This window comes from Thamnophis elegans, chromosome 1, assembly GCF_009769535.1.
Source record: "Thamnophis elegans isolate rThaEle1 chromosome 1, rThaEle1.pri, whole genome shotgun sequence".
Classification (NCBI taxonomy): domain Eukaryota; kingdom Metazoa; phylum Chordata; class Lepidosauria; order Squamata; family Colubridae; genus Thamnophis; species Thamnophis elegans.
In genome coordinates, this window is record NC_045541.1 from 128189800 (window position 1) to 128206661 (window position 16862).

The 16862-nt window shown below is 34.4% G+C and overlaps 1 protein-coding gene across 1 annotated transcript; it reads left to right on the plus strand.

Annotated features, from left to right (window-relative positions):
- The first annotated feature begins 59 nt into the window (after positions 1 to 59).
- On the plus strand, positions 60 to 15224 carry SRP54 (signal recognition particle 54). The gene is made up of 16 exons (XM_032230768.1): positions 60 to 294; positions 3469 to 3575; positions 4000 to 4091; positions 5423 to 5507; positions 6467 to 6571; positions 7797 to 7863; positions 7949 to 8006; positions 9300 to 9450; positions 10844 to 10992; positions 11338 to 11438; positions 11545 to 11631; positions 11775 to 11848; positions 11942 to 12050; positions 12596 to 12766; positions 14042 to 14137; positions 14769 to 15224. Exons 2-16 carry the CDS (start codon positions 3498 to 3500, stop codon positions 14858 to 14860), a joined length of 1515 nt encoding a protein of 504 aa, XP_032086659.1. The 5' UTR covers positions 60 to 294; positions 3469 to 3497; the 3' UTR covers positions 14861 to 15224.
- The last annotated feature ends 1638 nt before the right edge of the window (positions 15225 to 16862 follow it).

The window sequence follows — 16862 nt, forward strand, 5'->3', positions numbered from 1 at the left end:
GCCAACGCGCACCTCTTCCTTTTTTGTATATATTATTATCCTTTCTCAAAGGGGACGTTTCTCACAGATGACCCGGAAGCAGATGACCGAGTTTGCCTTGGGAAAGATGATAACTAACAGATTTGTGTAGTGGTGACGTGACACTCTTCCTGGTTGTTTGGATGCTGGAGAGGGATCGGAGCCGATTACTGGTGCCCGGTCTGGTTTAGCGGCTTTCTGAGGCCCCCCGAAGAGGCCCGGACTGTTGTGTGGCTTTCAGAGCGGGGCCACGTTAGGCCGCCGCTTCATTTCTCGGTAAGGTTTGCGTGGAAGGCTGGTCGCTTTTCGGTAACCCGAGTCCGCAAATGTCAGACCTTTCCAGGTTACCCAGACTCGCCCCTTTGGCACAGATACACACTGGCGGAGGGGAAGCAGACGGGCTATCCTGTGAAGTTAAAAATGTAGGTCCTGCTTTTGCACTGGCTGAACCGGAGCAAGAAGCCTCTTCGGGGGTGTTTGAAATCCTCGGTGCCCATCAAGTAATCTGGATGCTTTTCTTACATCCAGGTATATAGTTGTAGTTGTTGTTGTTAGTTGCGAAGTCGTGTCCGACCCATCGCGACCCCATGGACAACATTTCTCCAGGCCCTCCTGACCTCTACCATCCGCCTGAGTCCATTTAAGCTCATACCTGCTGCTTCGGTGACTCCATCCAGCCACCTTATTCTCTGTCGTCCCTTTTTTCTTTTGCCCTCAATATTTCCCAGCATTAAGCTCTTCTCCAGTGAGTCCGTCCTTCTCATTGGATGGCGAAAGTATTTGAGTTTCCTCTTCAGGATCTGGCCTTCTAAAGAGCAGGCTGATCGGTTTGATCGCCTTGCAGTCCAAGGGACTCGCAGGAATCTTCTCTGTTATGGTCCAACCATAAGAAAGGCTTGAGTGCCAAAGAATTGAGGCCTTTGAACTATGATGCTGGAGAATATAGAAGTATTTTTTTAAAAAGAATTGAATATTCTCCCCTTTTATACATGTGTCTAAAGTGATCAGAAACTGGTCTGGGCTGTTATTCAGTGTACTGGCTATGTTCACATACCATCTTAACTGAACCATGATTTATCCAATTACTTTTCTTGGTTGTGTACAACATAGTGAGATATATAATAACTACAGGGACTGGGATTGCACCACAGGGTATGATAAACTGAGATTTAATTTCAATGTTTATGCAATTATAGGGCAATTTGAATTTTATTTGCTTATTATGATTTATGTTCAGATGCACCCAATATGTGTGTTGCAATGTTTTATAAGTTATATTTTTTTCTTGTACAGATTCTAGTTTTTGAATAAATGTTGTCACATGAACAAATTGTTCCATCCTAATTGTTGAATTCAGGAAGTTGGGTCAACAGATTATTAGGGCAACAGTGCAGATAATCTTTATTATTGCTATATATGTGGCTAGTTTAAATATATCCTGTAAATGAGTAAAATGCAAATTTAAACTATATCTCATCTCCTATATCCTAAAGCTGCTCACAAAATAGTAATGGATTGTAAATGGAACAGGTTCCCTTCCACCATATTGCCTGATATAATTAGCAGTGCAATTGTGAGAATGCTCGCATGCCTTGAAGCCTTTCTCGGCTCTTAATTAAAAGTGTTATAGCTGAAATTTAGTTATTCTGTTTTCATTCTTTTCTCTATAGTTCCTTCTAGTCTTTTCCAGTTAATTAAGGAATCCTAATAATTAATTATTCAGCTAAATGAGGAACCTCATATTTGTCTAATGAATGTTTTCAGGTATTAAAAGGAACCAGTTGACAGGATTTAAAGTCATAAAATATTGTATGACAAATAACCTATGGAGGTAATTACTTTCTTCCCCCAAAATATGATCAGAAAATGCTGGATTACATATTTGGAATTAGAAATGGGAACTTTACTTCCCTTTAAACTGACATATATTGCTGTCAAATTATTTTAACCAAATGAATTGAGCAATTTGACATGTTCTCCATAGTTTTCTTACTGAGGATAGAAAGAGATTCTCCAATAACTGCACTTCAGAACTACAGGGGTGGGTGGGTGGGGGAAATCACACTAAAGTAATACAAACAGCACTGATTCCCATTAAGTTTCTGAATGCAATTTAAAGTGCTGATTATCACCTATAAAGCTCTTAATGGCAGAAGGCAGGTTTATTTACTAGACTGCCTTGGCAGCCATATAAGTGAATAAATCCATAAAGTAGATAAGTTAATTTTGAAACTAGAAGGGAAAGCCTCCAATTTAACCATTGTAGTCCACCTCCCAAATTGCCAACAGTGCAAATATTGCATCAATTCCTTATATTGGAGATGAGAATTGTTATTATATAGTTGTTATTAGATTACTTATTTTCTGAGAAGTCCTAATTCATGGTACACTTGACATGTAATATTAACAAGAATAGAGCATTTATTTATTAAATTTGTTTGCCACCCATCTTAATCAAGGGAACTTTATGCTTTGTAAAAGGAGTCAGAACCTCGGCTATGTGCGCTATATGGTACTTTTCTTTGGCTAAGTTTGATTTCCTGTTATAAACTCCTATGGTATATTTTGAGGGCATTTTACAGGATGAAGAAGGGGTGTACTTACTATAATTTCTACAAATCAGAAGACAGAACCAAAGCAATGATGGAAAACAATTAGGTTTCTATCTTTTCAATCATTGTGTTTTATGTGGTAGCACCATTTTAATTTCCAGTCTTGCTCTTGGAAATGTAGATAACTAACTATGGCATCCTTGGAAGAAAGGCTATGGCTGATGTGTCTGCTGATTTTTAAGGTTTCATGCTGTAATGAGAATATTTTCTATATATTCCATAGAAAATGATTTCAGCGGTTTATTTGGTAGATCTAGTCAAGAAACCGGTATAATGGATAGTAAAAGCTTTGTAGAGTAAAAGTAGGCCTTGCAATCTGTTTGTTTTATATCTATATTTGAATATCTTTATCTATATATTGTAACTCCCCCCCACACACACTGATTGAGTAGGACAAATATTAAATTTAAATATGGTATATATTTTAATACAGATAATAAAATAATTAAATTAAAATACAGTTGCAGCCTTAATTTATATTAACTTACATTTATCCTAGACATGAAAGAATGATGCTCTTCTTTACTGAAAGAAGCTTTTAACAAGAGGATGAATCCAGCTGGTTGAATGAAAGATGGGATGACAGCGATGATGATGATGATTAATTTTGCACATTTCAATGTTCCCAAAGATTTTATGGACTGTTTGGGGATTGAAGCCCCAAAAGTCACTATTCCAGTCTCCTAATACCTTTGGGGACTGGAAGAGTGAGTCTTGAAATTTCAGGAGTAGAAGAGACTTCGTGAACAACTGTCTCTCTATTACTTATTGATTATTATATGAAGGATAAAGTATAGCTTGTGAAGAATAATTTTAGCAATATTATTTCTTTTTACAGGTCATATTTGAGCTAAATCTATTGTCAAGATGGTTTTAGCAGATCTTGGGAGGAAAATTACCTCAGCATTGCGCTCCCTGAGCAATGCTACCATTATCAATGAAGAGGTTTGTAAATTTTCTATGTGAGATACAATAAAGGCAGCTATATAGAAAAGATTATTATTAGTTTGGATTTGATAGAAAAGACCCCCATATTAAAGTAATAAGGTAATAATTCTGTACAGCATTAATTATGTGAAATTCAATGGATGAGATTTAGTGAATTGGTATCATTTGCTAAGTATTGTTATAATAGGGATATTCATAAAATTCTTATTTCTTATGCATTAATTTCTTCTGAAATTTTTATTTATTTCTCAATCTACTATGATGTCTACCAGATTTAACATATGAAATTTCATTATTTTCTGTATTATTTTCCAGCCAGTAAATATTAATCTAAAATGTTCATTGGAAAGATAAATTGTAAACATTAAATTATAGATAAGTTGTACATAAACATTTTTGTATTGTACTTCTGCCCTTACAGGTTTTAAATGCTATGCTAAAAGAAGTTTGTACGGCATTATTGGAAGCTGATGTCAACATAAAGCTGGTGAAACAACTAAGAGAAAATGTCAAGTAAGTGAACCAAGTCAAGTAAGAATAATGTTGTTTAATCTCTAGAAGTATTATTTATATTGTTAGTGTTGCTTATCACTACAAAAGGGGGGGACATGTAAAGTTTTGAATTGCTTTGATTAATAAGTTCAATTTTGTATAAATTAAGTAACTGTTATTTTACATAGATACAATTTTATATAAAATAACTATGTTCAGTTGAACAATTGTTTTTTTAAAATTTACTGTACAGATAGTCCTTGACTTACAACCACAATTGTCCAAAATTTCTGCTGTTCAGCAAGACATTTGTTGAAATTAATTTTGCCTCATTTTACGACTTTTGTTGCCAGAATAGTCAAGGGAATCATTGTAGTTTTTAAGTTGATGACACAATTGTTAAGTGAATCTGGTTTCCCCATTGACTTTGCTTGTGAGAAGGTCGCAAAAAGTGATACATGACACTGAGACACTGCAACCATCATAAATATGAATCAGTTACTAAGTGTCAGAATTTTGATCACATAACCATGTGGATGTTGCAACAGCCTTGTGTGAAAAATGGTCATATGTCACTTTTTTTCCGTGCATTGTAACTTCAGTGCATTGAATAGTCATTAAATGTACTATTGTAAGTCAAAGACTACCTGTATTTTTTTTCCTAAGACCAAAACTTTTCTATATGTTGCAAAACACTACTTATGGAATTTCAAGAAGGGTAAGTAGTATTTAAAACTAATATTAAAAATCACAATTCTTCCTTGAGAAAGAAGACAAGAGATAAGATTGGTTGTACATTGGGCCAGTATTTTGGAGGAAAAATAAATAGGAAGCTGAAATACAAAATACAGTGAGATCCACTTAAGCAATATTGCTTAAACTGAAAAATTGAAAAGGATGCTGGCTGGAGAATTTTGGAAGTTGAGGTCCACACATCTTAAAGTTGTTAAGTTTAGGAAACACTGATCTAAGTATACAAAAAAGTAGGTAAGGTGGGGTAAGAGGTTGTCAGGAGACTCTAGGATTGTAGGCTATAGTAGGAAGTTGACATCCCTGCTGGAAGAAGTAGCCAACCAATTCTGTATTATTGCCATAAAAATTACACAGATTTTGTAGTGATCAGAAACTGATCTTGATTTGAGAGAACATTTTTGTCTTATTTGAAGATAATTACCATCCTGTGAAATAACAAATATTCAGGGAGTTTTAAGGAAGAACATAGTTCACTCTATATTAAGTACCTACCCCAGATCCTAAGTATAACAATGGAACATAAATTATATTAGTTCAGTCCCTAATATAAGGGACATTGAAGTCCTCTTATATTAATTTTTCCCTTTTTCCAACCATAGATCTGCTATTGACCTTGAAGAAATGGCTTCTGGACTCAACAAAAGAAAAATGATCCAACATGCTGTCTTTAAAGAACTTGTTAAGGTAAAATTAAATTGCTGATTCTTTAGCTTTAAATCAGGCTGAAAAATTAAGAGAAATAAGTATTATATTTTATTAGTATAAAAATGACATTCTTGTGCTGTGAGATGGCATGGCAGAAAGATTACAATTTCTGCACCAACGAGTTTACATAAAAACACTTTGGTTGAATTTATATATTGTTCTTTGCAATTGTATGATTAATTGTATAGTATGGAAATCCAAACATTGAGTTTTATAGCAATAGCACTTAGACTTCTATCCTACTTTACAGTGATTTATAGCACTCTCCAAGTGGTTTAGTGTCAGCATATTGCCCCCAAACAATCTTGGTCCTCACTTTATCGACCTCGGAAAGATGAAAGGCTGAGTCAACCTTGAGTCGGTGAGAACTTCTGGCAGCTGGCAGTCAGCAGAAGTAGTCTGCAGTACTGCATTCTAACCACTCTGCCACCACGGCTTACCGCAGTAAGTTAGAATTATACGTACACCAGACTGCTATGATTTCTCAACAATCCATAGTTAAATAAGTCTGCTTAGCATAAGGTGTATTGTAAATTGTACTTCCTCAAATTGGCTTCTTCTGGTCAATGTTAGACTGTATTGGCATCTTTGTATCTCTTTTGCGGAAATTCTTAAAAACAAAGAGGAGAAGAACCAAGGCAATCTATTTTGCATCTTAAAGGCACTGCCATTGCCATTGCCAGTAGCCTCAATGTAATATTGAGGAACGTGAAGGACTGGAAGTGTCCTGTGGGGCAGAGGTGTTCATTGTTCCTTGCTCTCTGGTTGTATATGTTATTGAAGCAGAAAGTAGAATAACATAACTTTGATTTCTGACTTTCGGAACTGAGCAGAAAAAATGATACTGAAAATACACAATGTAAAATATGCAAAACAAAACCCGAAGGCTTTGTAAATACTTTGTGATTCTGGAAATTATGCTGCATTTTATTTTATAGCTTGTAGATCCTGGAGTCAAAGCTTGGACACCCACAAAAGGAAAACAAAATATCATCATGTTTGTAGGCTTGCAAGGAAGTGGCAAAACAACGTCGTGCTCAAAGGTATGGTGTATTCTCCATGATTTGATATGTAATGATAGCTGTTTTTAGATAGACTTTTGTAGCACTGGACTATTAAGTATTTGAATAGATTTCCATTTAGATGGTTGAGCTTCATTTTTTCATTTGTAGTCGGATCTGCTCCAGAATCTCCCAACTGTGAATGGAAAGAGTAAAAAAAAACCTCTGTTTTGCTGCTAGATTGAACCCATAAAAGAATTGAGCTGCATTTTCAAATATTAAAGGCTAAGGTGTATGGGGAAGCATTTCAGTATCTAATAGTGAAACATAGCTAAACAGTTATGTGTCAATCTTACCATTTTCAGAAAGTTTATCCTTCTTCCAGCCTTCTAATCTGATTATTTTGAATCAATACTTCCAGAAACTAAGCTCCCAAATCAAAAGAGTTTTATGGTTGTGTTTTGTTTCAAATTGAAATAAGCTTGTTTAGCAGGCTGGACCACATCCTGAACACCTGGACTTCTTTTGTTTCAGTAGATTGACTTTCAAAAATACAATACAATAGCAGAGTTGGAAGGGACCTTGGAGGTCTTCTAGTCCAACCCCCTGCCGGACCATCCTTGGAATAATTGTGCAGGACCATCCTTGGAATAATTAAATTGGCACATTCAGGAGAAATGGAGCATTCCAGAAAAGGAATACTTGGAGGGATAGGTTATATCAGAATTCTAAATCATTTGAGAAAATTGTTTTTGACAGGCACATAAAATAAAATGTAAAAAAGTATTCTGAGAAACTGAGGTTCATATTATATTTTTGTTATCTCCTTACAAAGCTATTCTTTTTAAATTTGAAAATATTCTGAACTACATGATTTCTAATTCAGTATAATGTATAGCTGATGATGCAGATCTTCTGCATGGTTCATTCGCCATGTGTAATAAATATGTCAAATTTTACTGAAAGACAGGCTTTTGTAATCCAGGTATCTTGAATTTATTAGATTTTTAAAAATAAAATACAAAAACTTTGCTCGTATTACAAGTTGGCAAAGTTGACAAGATAAAAAGGTCCATGATAGAGCATGAGAACAATAGTTGGTGGTAAGCAGACTAGATCTATAACTCCGTAATTAACTGTACCTTGAAAAAGCTGATAGAAGATAGATATTGCAGTCTTTGTATGTGCAACTACAAATGAATGAAAACAAAAATGTTTTTTAATAATAGCTTATAAGTTTATGTCTTGATTTTGTTTAAATTAACAGTTGGCATATTATTACCAGAAGAAAGGCTGGAAGACATGTTTGATATGTGCAGACACTTACAGAGCAGGTACAGTGGTTAATTTTGTTTAGTTACTTTGTTTTTTTGATAGATGTATATGTCCTACACGGCTAACAATATTTGTATTCTATAGGTGCTTTTGATCAGTTAAAACAGAATGCAACAAAAGCAAGAATTCCATTTTATGGGAGGTATGTATAATACCTATTACATGTAAACATTGATTATCCAGTTTTGAGATGGTGTCTGTAGATGTTCACTACATATAGTTAGATAAAGCTTTATTGTCATATTGCTTTGATTAATATTTATCAGAGATCTTCAAAAAGTTTAATAGTAGAGTGTCTTAAACTCAAGTAAATTGATTTGTATATTATCACAGTTTAAATACCTCTTTTACCAAACTCGGCAGTTTATCTGCAATAAGAAATGGACATACTATTCCCTTCCATATTTGTGTGATACTTTCTTAATTTGTGTATGTTCTTGTGTGTGTGTGTGTGTGTGTGTGTGTGTATGTGTGTATGTGTGTATGTGTGTATGTGTGTGTGTATATATATATATATATATATATATATATATATATATATATATATATCAGAAATTTGAAAGTTAAACTAAATTATTTAGTTAAAGAAGCAAATGAATAATGAACATCCATAATTTGAAAAATATCCAATATCTGTTATCTGCTTGTCTATGAAAAAAATACAGAAAACTCAGTTGATATGTTTATGTCTCAAAAGAGCAAAACTCAGCTTTGTTTCCAAGTTCTTTCTTACTACCACAACGCAGGGCTACACAAAATGTTTTATTTCAAACTATTTCAAGGATGTAATTTCACAAAACATGACCATTCTAATCTTATGTAGGTTTGTTTGAACATTCTGGAAATGGTTTGAAAAATTTTTGAGCTTGAAATTACCTCATTTCACACTCAAAACTACAGTCTTATGCTTGAAACAGTACATTCTAATGGGATGGTTTATACTCAAATGATTTGAAATTAGGTATTTTACATATTCTGTTGTATGTCCCAGCCTTATAGTGTTCTCTCCCTCTGTTGTATTTTTTTTTTTTTTTGGTCATAGTAGCTAGATTCACACAATATGTTACAATGTGCAATACCAACAGGAATGTACGTTACATATTGACTTATGTGATAAAAACTGTAAAATAACCAATGCAATTTATTGGAATTCTTCATTTAAATAAATTAATATTGATTGTCAGCTTATTAACATAAATAGAGATAAGAGTGGAGGTAGAGGTAACTAGTGAGGCATTCAGAATATGTTCCTTGGTAATTCTTGACTGATACAATGAGCCTATCTGATCCTACATCACCACATGATGGATCTCCCCGTCCCTTCCTTCCTTGCCTGTAGTGATTAAACATGCTTTCCCCATTACATAGCTCATCACCTGCTTCTGAGTAATTTTATAACTTCACATTATTTTAAGTATGTTTTTCTATTAACTAGTTACACAGAGATGGATCCTGTAATTATTGCTGCAGAAGGTGTTGAAAAATTTAAGAATGAAAACTTTGAAATAATAATAGTTGATACAAGTGGTCGTCACAAGCAGGAAGACTCTTTGTTTGAAGAAATGTTACAAGTTGCTAATGCCATAGTAAGTTTTGTTTGGATAATGCTGAATGAAAGTTATTCTAGAATTTACAAACTATAATGCTTCTTGAATGGTAAGCAAATATAGTATCTGCTGATGATTATTTGCTAGCATGCCTCACAAATATGCTCTAGAAATATAATGGATTTTTTGGGAGCAGATTTGGTTTGGTATGAAATGGAGCAAAAAAATCTTGATACATGAATGAAGGTCCATTTGGATGTTGCCAATAAGCTATTTTGAATTGGAAATATACTTTCAATTATTGTTTTACCATTTTTTGTTCTAAAATTATGTACTAAGATCTTCAGTATACAGCAGATGTAAAATATGCAAATAATGCAATTTTATAAGCATACCTAATTATTTGTTATATATACATACTATCCAACTTATCATCTGTGTTCAGTGGGACTACAAAATGGGTGCATAGGATTTACAGCATTCATTTCTATTTGAATTTGGAACAGTTGTAAAGAAACTCTCAAAATGGCCACTCTTCAAGGGCTAGCACAGAACTCATTATACTGATGCTAGTATAAATGTATGAAGACTGTTAATGTATATAGTACTTGACATTACTGCAATTGAGCCTCAAATTGCAGGGGCATGCTGGTCATTATGTAACCATCCTAATTTTATGATATGTTGTTGCAGTGGTCATTAAGTGAATGCCATGGTTGTTAAGCAAACCCATTGTTCACAATTGACAGTTTTGCTGGAAACCAGAAGTAAAGATCAGTTTTCATTTTAAAATGTTGTAAATCACAGTCACCTGACTGCGAGGTGCTGCAGATAGCCACAAATGTGGGCTAGTTGCTGAGTCTCCAAAATGTGATCACCTAACTGTGAAAGGACAGTAGACATCAGAATTTTGAATCTAGGCGGTAATATCATTTTGGGGTCCATTGTAATTTCAAACAGTCACCAAGAGATTTGTATATAAACAAGGGCTACCCATAAAATAAAATGTGCTCTGAACACCCAGACAAAAAGTAGGATTTCCATTTTTCTAGAAATTAAAATTTCAAACCAAAATTTGAATTAGATAAATGTTTTATTTGGGTCAAATCACCTACAACAACTGGTAGCAGCTCTCCAGGGTGGAGGCAAGGAGTTCCCCCCTCCCACCTGAAGACACAAAGGATTGAATATTGGATTTATCTACTTACATGGAAAAGGCTTCCCAACTGAGATTTGATTGCAATTTGATCATTACACATTGACATAATTGAAATTTAGAATAAATGTATATTTTCATGAAGTAAATCATTGTCATCTCCCTGAATGAAATGTTAAAGGTTTAACATGACCTACAGTTTATTACAACTTTGAAGTGGAGCAAGGATAAGAGCTCCTAATTTCTGTTTCCCTTTGTTTGGGTGATTGCTTCCAGCAACCAGATAATATAGTATATGTGATGGATGCCTCTATTGGTCAAGCCTGTGAAGCTCAAGCAAAGGCTTTCAAAGATAAAGTTGATGTTGCTTCTGTAATTGTGACCAAACTTGATGGCCATGCCAAGGGAGGTGGAGCATTGAGTGCGTAAGTACTTTTTACTTAGTAATAGGTCAAGCAACATTGTGTGGTACCTATAAATAGCTGCATACAATAAAGAGTTCTGAAAAGACAGAGATCATGCATTTGATAAATTTTTCCAGTTCTTTTAGCTTTGCTTTTTGGGGAACTTGAAACAAATAAAACTACTCTCTCTTCACTGCTTACTGTATTTTGTTGGAAGTGGGAGAAAAAAATGAGTTTTTAAACTATCAAGGTTGAGTGAATTCTTCAAATTTCAAAACCTTAATGCACAAGAGGTATTCTCTTCCTTTCTTAAATCTTTTGTTTTGAGGCCAAGATACAAAAGTGTAAACCTGTGTTTCACTACAGAGTTGCTGCAACTAAAAGTCCAATCATTTTTATTGGAACTGGCGAACATATAGATGACTTTGAACCTTTTAAAACACAGCCTTTTATCAGTAAACTTCTTGGTATGTATTGCTCACTGCAAAAATGTAATTGCTAAAATTGATTTTCCTCCCCTGAGTTGTAATGGATTACATTTCAGTTGTTAAAGAAGTGTATTTTATATTACAGGCATGGGAGATATTGAAGGATTGATAGATAAAGTGAATGAATTGAAATTAGATGACAATGAGGCTCTCATAGAGAAACTAAAACATGGTAAGCTATGCCCCAAACTTTGCTAAGATAGCAATGTTTGGCAGTTTAATTGTCTTGTCCATTTTGATTTGAAAGATGGGATGAACCATCTGACTTACAGTGTACACGTTTAATAATTAGAGTTCAATGTTTTAACCATTCAGGTCAATTCACATTGAGAGATATGTATGAACAGTTCCAAAACATCATGAAAATGGGGCCCTTCAGTCAAATATTGGTAACTATAATGAGATTAGCTATCTAAAAACCAGTTAATACATTAATATTCATTTTGAAGAGGCTTTTAAACCTTTTTTTGAAATTATTATAGGGTATGATCCCTGGTTTTGGAACAGATTTCATGAGTAAAGGCAATGAACAGGAATCAATGGCACGGCTAAAAAAACTGATGACGATAATGGACAGTATGAATGATCAAGGTAACATTTCTAGAATAATTGAATTACGAAAGTTAGGAAATTTGTTTATGCTGCTGTCAGAATAATGAAAAATCCAAAACATATATATTTGTATATTTTTCATTTTGTGATTCATTATGATTTAAACATTGAATAGGATTCAGATTTTCCCTTCTATGGCTAGAAGACTCCCTTTATTTATTGTGGGGAACCAACATGAGTATAGACATGCTTCTGGAGAAAAATAATAGGTCATCAATTTTCTCTGATACCCCATCTTTCATTATTAGGAGCGTCACTAATACAAATTAAATCCCAACCTATACTTTTACTTTCTTCAGCAAATTTAAATACAACCTTATTCATCATACTGAATCTGTAGTATTTGCTTCATTTTTAAAATTGGTTTATGCTTTATATAAGGTATAGAACAGTACTAATCAGGTACAGAATTTTGAGAGAAATTATCTTTTTCTTTAAAAAGTTGATTAAATTTACATCTTGAATTTTTGACGCCATTATCCATGAATAATTCCTCCTTTATCCATTGCTTGTCTTATTTATAGAACTAGATAGTACAGACGGAGCCAAAGTTTTCAGTAAGCAACCAGGAAGAATCCAAAGAGTAGCAAGAGGTTCTGGTGTTTCAACTAGAGATGTTCAAGAACTCCTGACACAGTACACAAAATTTGCACAAATGGTGAAAAAGATGGGAGGCATTAAAGGACTTTTTAAAGGTGAGAATCAATGCATATTTTGAATATCTACTATACATGCATATACAGGTAATTCTCGACTTACAACCATTTGTTTAGTGACTGTTCAAACTTACAGCAGCACTGAAAAAAAGTGACTGCTTTTCACACTTAGGACTATTGCAGCATTCCCATGGTCACATGATCAAAATTCGGATGTCTGGCAACAGGTTCATATTTATAACAGTTGCAATGTCCCAGGATCATATGATCACCTTTTGCAACCTTCTGACCAGTAAAGTCAATGGGGAAGCCACAGTAACAACTATGTTACTAACTTAACAACTGCATTGATTCCTTTAACAACTGTGGTAAGAAAGGTCATAAAATTGGACAAAACTCACTTAACAACTGTCTCACTTAGCAACAGAAATTTTGGGTTTGGTTGTGGTTGTAGGTAGAGGACTAGCATTCTGGATTGACTCAGTTGCTTAATACTAGACTCAGCTGAATCTAAGAGATCCATCTGCTGAAAAGCAGCATTTAATGGTGGGATAGATCTCTTCTTTATTACTGTCCCTCAGGATTTATCACATATCTGCCCAAAAAGATTGAAGAATCCTCCACAGGGCAGATTTGAGAGGCATGCAATGCGGTCTGTGACTGTAATAAAAATTGATTGAGAGACACATGGAAAGGAAAAAGAGATGTGAAGTCATAGTACATATGTCATTTATGGATGTAGCCCATAAATTCTAGAAAATAATTTATAATTTCTAACTGTATTAATATTTTGAAAAGCTATTAACATATTTAGTGGAAACATGTAGTAATTAGTCTAGAAATAACAGACAGCTAATTTGCACAGATTTGTTGCAGAAAGAAAAGTATTTTTATACATTTATGAAATTTCTGCAGAAAACTATCATTATTGACATTAAACACATGAAAAGCTGCATTATTTGTTTACATTGCTTGTGTGAACTGCTATCTCTAGCAGCCACTCAGACTGTGAGGCTGATTTTAATCCTGCACATTATGCTTTGCTGCCAAATACCAATCAGAAGAGGCTAAGAGAATTTTCATTACTATTTTGAAATGTTAATGAAGGCGAATACTGTATACATGTCCCAGGATAATATTGTAGGATCCATTCTGGGTCGGTCACCAGGATCGGAGGTTTAATCTTCCGAGCTTTCGAACTTAGCTGAAGCCCATCTTCAGGGAACTTCTCTCTAGCAGAGTGTGTGCTTTAGGCTATTTTGAAATACTCCATTACTGTTCTTTTTCTCCTCTTTACTTTTTCTGTGTTTTAAGGAGGTGATATGTCAAAGAATGTAAATCCATCCCAGATGGCAAAACTGAACCAACAGATGGCAAAGATGATGGATCCTAGAGTTCTTCATCATATGGGTAATTATGCTTTTTCTTTTCTTGCTGCAGAAGTGGGCTGGAAACATACGACTTCCTATCAGTTTAATAAAATAGACTACCTTCCAAACATCTTGGAGACTGAACTCAGCCATTTTGCTATGACAAAATTATATTTATGGTACAGTTACATATTGTAATATGCTGGAATAAAAAAAAATCACAATATTTTTAAGTAAATAAATTGAGGTTGTCTTGATATTATGCACATAATATCATAACAATTAGATTATTTGAAAACTAGATACAACTACCACCCCCAGCTATGGTTTCATTTATTTTTCTCTATTTCCTTAATATGTACCATATCAACTTTTTAAAGTTCTTTTTTTCTTTTTCTATTTCATTTTATGTATCGTAAAGTCTGGAATTCAAAAAATGTACTCAAGTTTATCAATATTGGTAGACATGTTTATGCATTCTAGTTTGCATGGGCACTTCGTTGTTCCACTAAACATTCTTTGCAACTGTTTTTGAATCAAGGAGATACTGAATAATTGCTATTTGAAACAAGGTGATATGAATGACTGCTATTTAAGAAGCAGTAGAAAAATAATTTAACATTTAAACATTTAAAAATAAATAACATATACGTTTTAATATTTCATTACAGGTGGCATGGCAGGATTGCAGTCAATGATGCGCCAGTTTCAACAGGGTGCTGCTGGAAATATAAAAGGCATGATGGGATTCAATAACATGTAAAAGCAGCTTTAATAAACTGACTTGATTGAACATTATTTGCTGGAGTATTTCTAAAAAGAATGAGAGCTCCTTTTCCGCTGTGGAGAACTTTAGTGGAACATTATGCTTCTAAAACAGCAGTTTGGAGATATTCCAGTCTTTAGGTCTAGAAAGTGGTTCTAGTTTGACTTCAGTTTATTAATGTTTCAGTTTTAATATTTTCTTGGACTTGTTTAAAAATAAATCATGTATAAATTTAATATTTAGAGGAACTTTTTAATTGTTTCAAATGGCAACGTTATATTTGTAAACAATTCAGATCTTTGGTCAATGCCAGTTTGTCACAAATATATTGTAAAATAAACTTACCTGGTTGTAAATTTAAGAGCTGATTTTTGTGCTTACAACAAACTTTAGAAATAAGTGTGTTGCAAGGAAGTGTTTACCGTTGACCGTGTGCTTCAAGAATGAATTTCAATCTTCTCAGTTTTAACCTCTTTTGAGGTAAGTTTGGACAGCAACAATAAAATGATGTCTTATTTCCTGATAGGTTGCTATCAGGTAATTTGGAAGAACCAATGTCTCCAGCAAATATTCTTTGTGTAAATTTGTTGCAGGGGGTATTCAGATAAATTATATCTTCACATTTATCTTCAGTTCCAGACTAAATTATGATGCTGTGTTTATGTCAAATCCTTTGTTCTTCTTTACATCCACACACAATAAAAATACCATTCATATAGAAAGCAAAAACATTTGAACACAACTTTGAACACATCCTTTGATATAAATTAGAATGCTGTCACATTATCTGAAAAATTTGTCTGACTGTCCTCAAAATCAATACTAGCTGGATTAACAAAATGCTAATTCATAGTGTTGGTTGATTTTGATTTAGCAAATTTCAAACACCCAACTATGTAATAGGTATGTATACATCTTATCACATATGGCTAATAGTAATAGGCATACTATTTTGTTCTATTAAATAGGGGGTGGATGTGATATTGTACTCACAAGATTTCTAAAGGGAAACAACATTGAGGTTAACATACAGACTGTCCTGTATTTGTATGCATTTTATTTTCCCATTTCCAAAGGTTTCTGTCTGAGCACGGAAATGTATATGACTTATCAAGTGGATTTTATATTATAAAACATAGAACATTTTTATTTTTTTATTTTGATCTATAAATCCAACACATACAAATTCACAATCTATTCTGATATTCTTTGCAAACTGGTAAAGAGGAAGAAGTGAGATTGGGAGACGTAGTATAGTGAAATAATTGTTTGATCCAGCAATTTTAAACATAGGTTTTCAAACACAAGTCTGTAAGACATGAGGGATCCTTGGTGCTCTCTGAGCTTGGTTGTTTTCTTGCAGACATTTCATTACTGACCCTAGGTAACATCATCAGTGTTATTATAGACATCTGATGGCTTCATGGGAAGCAGCCAGGTTGAAAGATGTGAACTCTGGTTATTAATAGCTTTATATCAGAGAAGATCTGGAGTTCAAAAAGGTTTGGACTCTTCCATTGTGGAGGTGAGGACAGCAACCTAGAATGGTCAGTAAAAAAACGGCAATTTCATTTCCTAGGGTTTGCTTTATGACCATTAGTGGCCTTGAAGTGGGTCATGTTTGTGACTCTAGTCTAGTTAAAGTTTGTTGAAGCCGCTTCAGTTGTTGGCTGATGAAAGATGATGGCAGGGAAGGGAAAAAAGACATTGTCGGGATATCGTGTTTCAGTGCACGTGGGAAAGTTTCTGAAACCGGTTTATAGCTACAGTACAAAGTTCCAACTAGGGGTGGGGGTGGGGAGTCACGTGCCTTGTGCTTTCACCGAACGAAGGCCCGGATCTGGATACCATACGACAGCGCCCAAACGCACATATACATACCGGTCTCTCGGTCACTAAGCGGCGGGCCCACCTCTGGCTCGACAGGCGCCTGTCGCCAGGGCACCTGAGAGAGAGAGAGAGAGAGAGAGAGAGAGAGAGAGAGAGAGAGAGAGAGAGA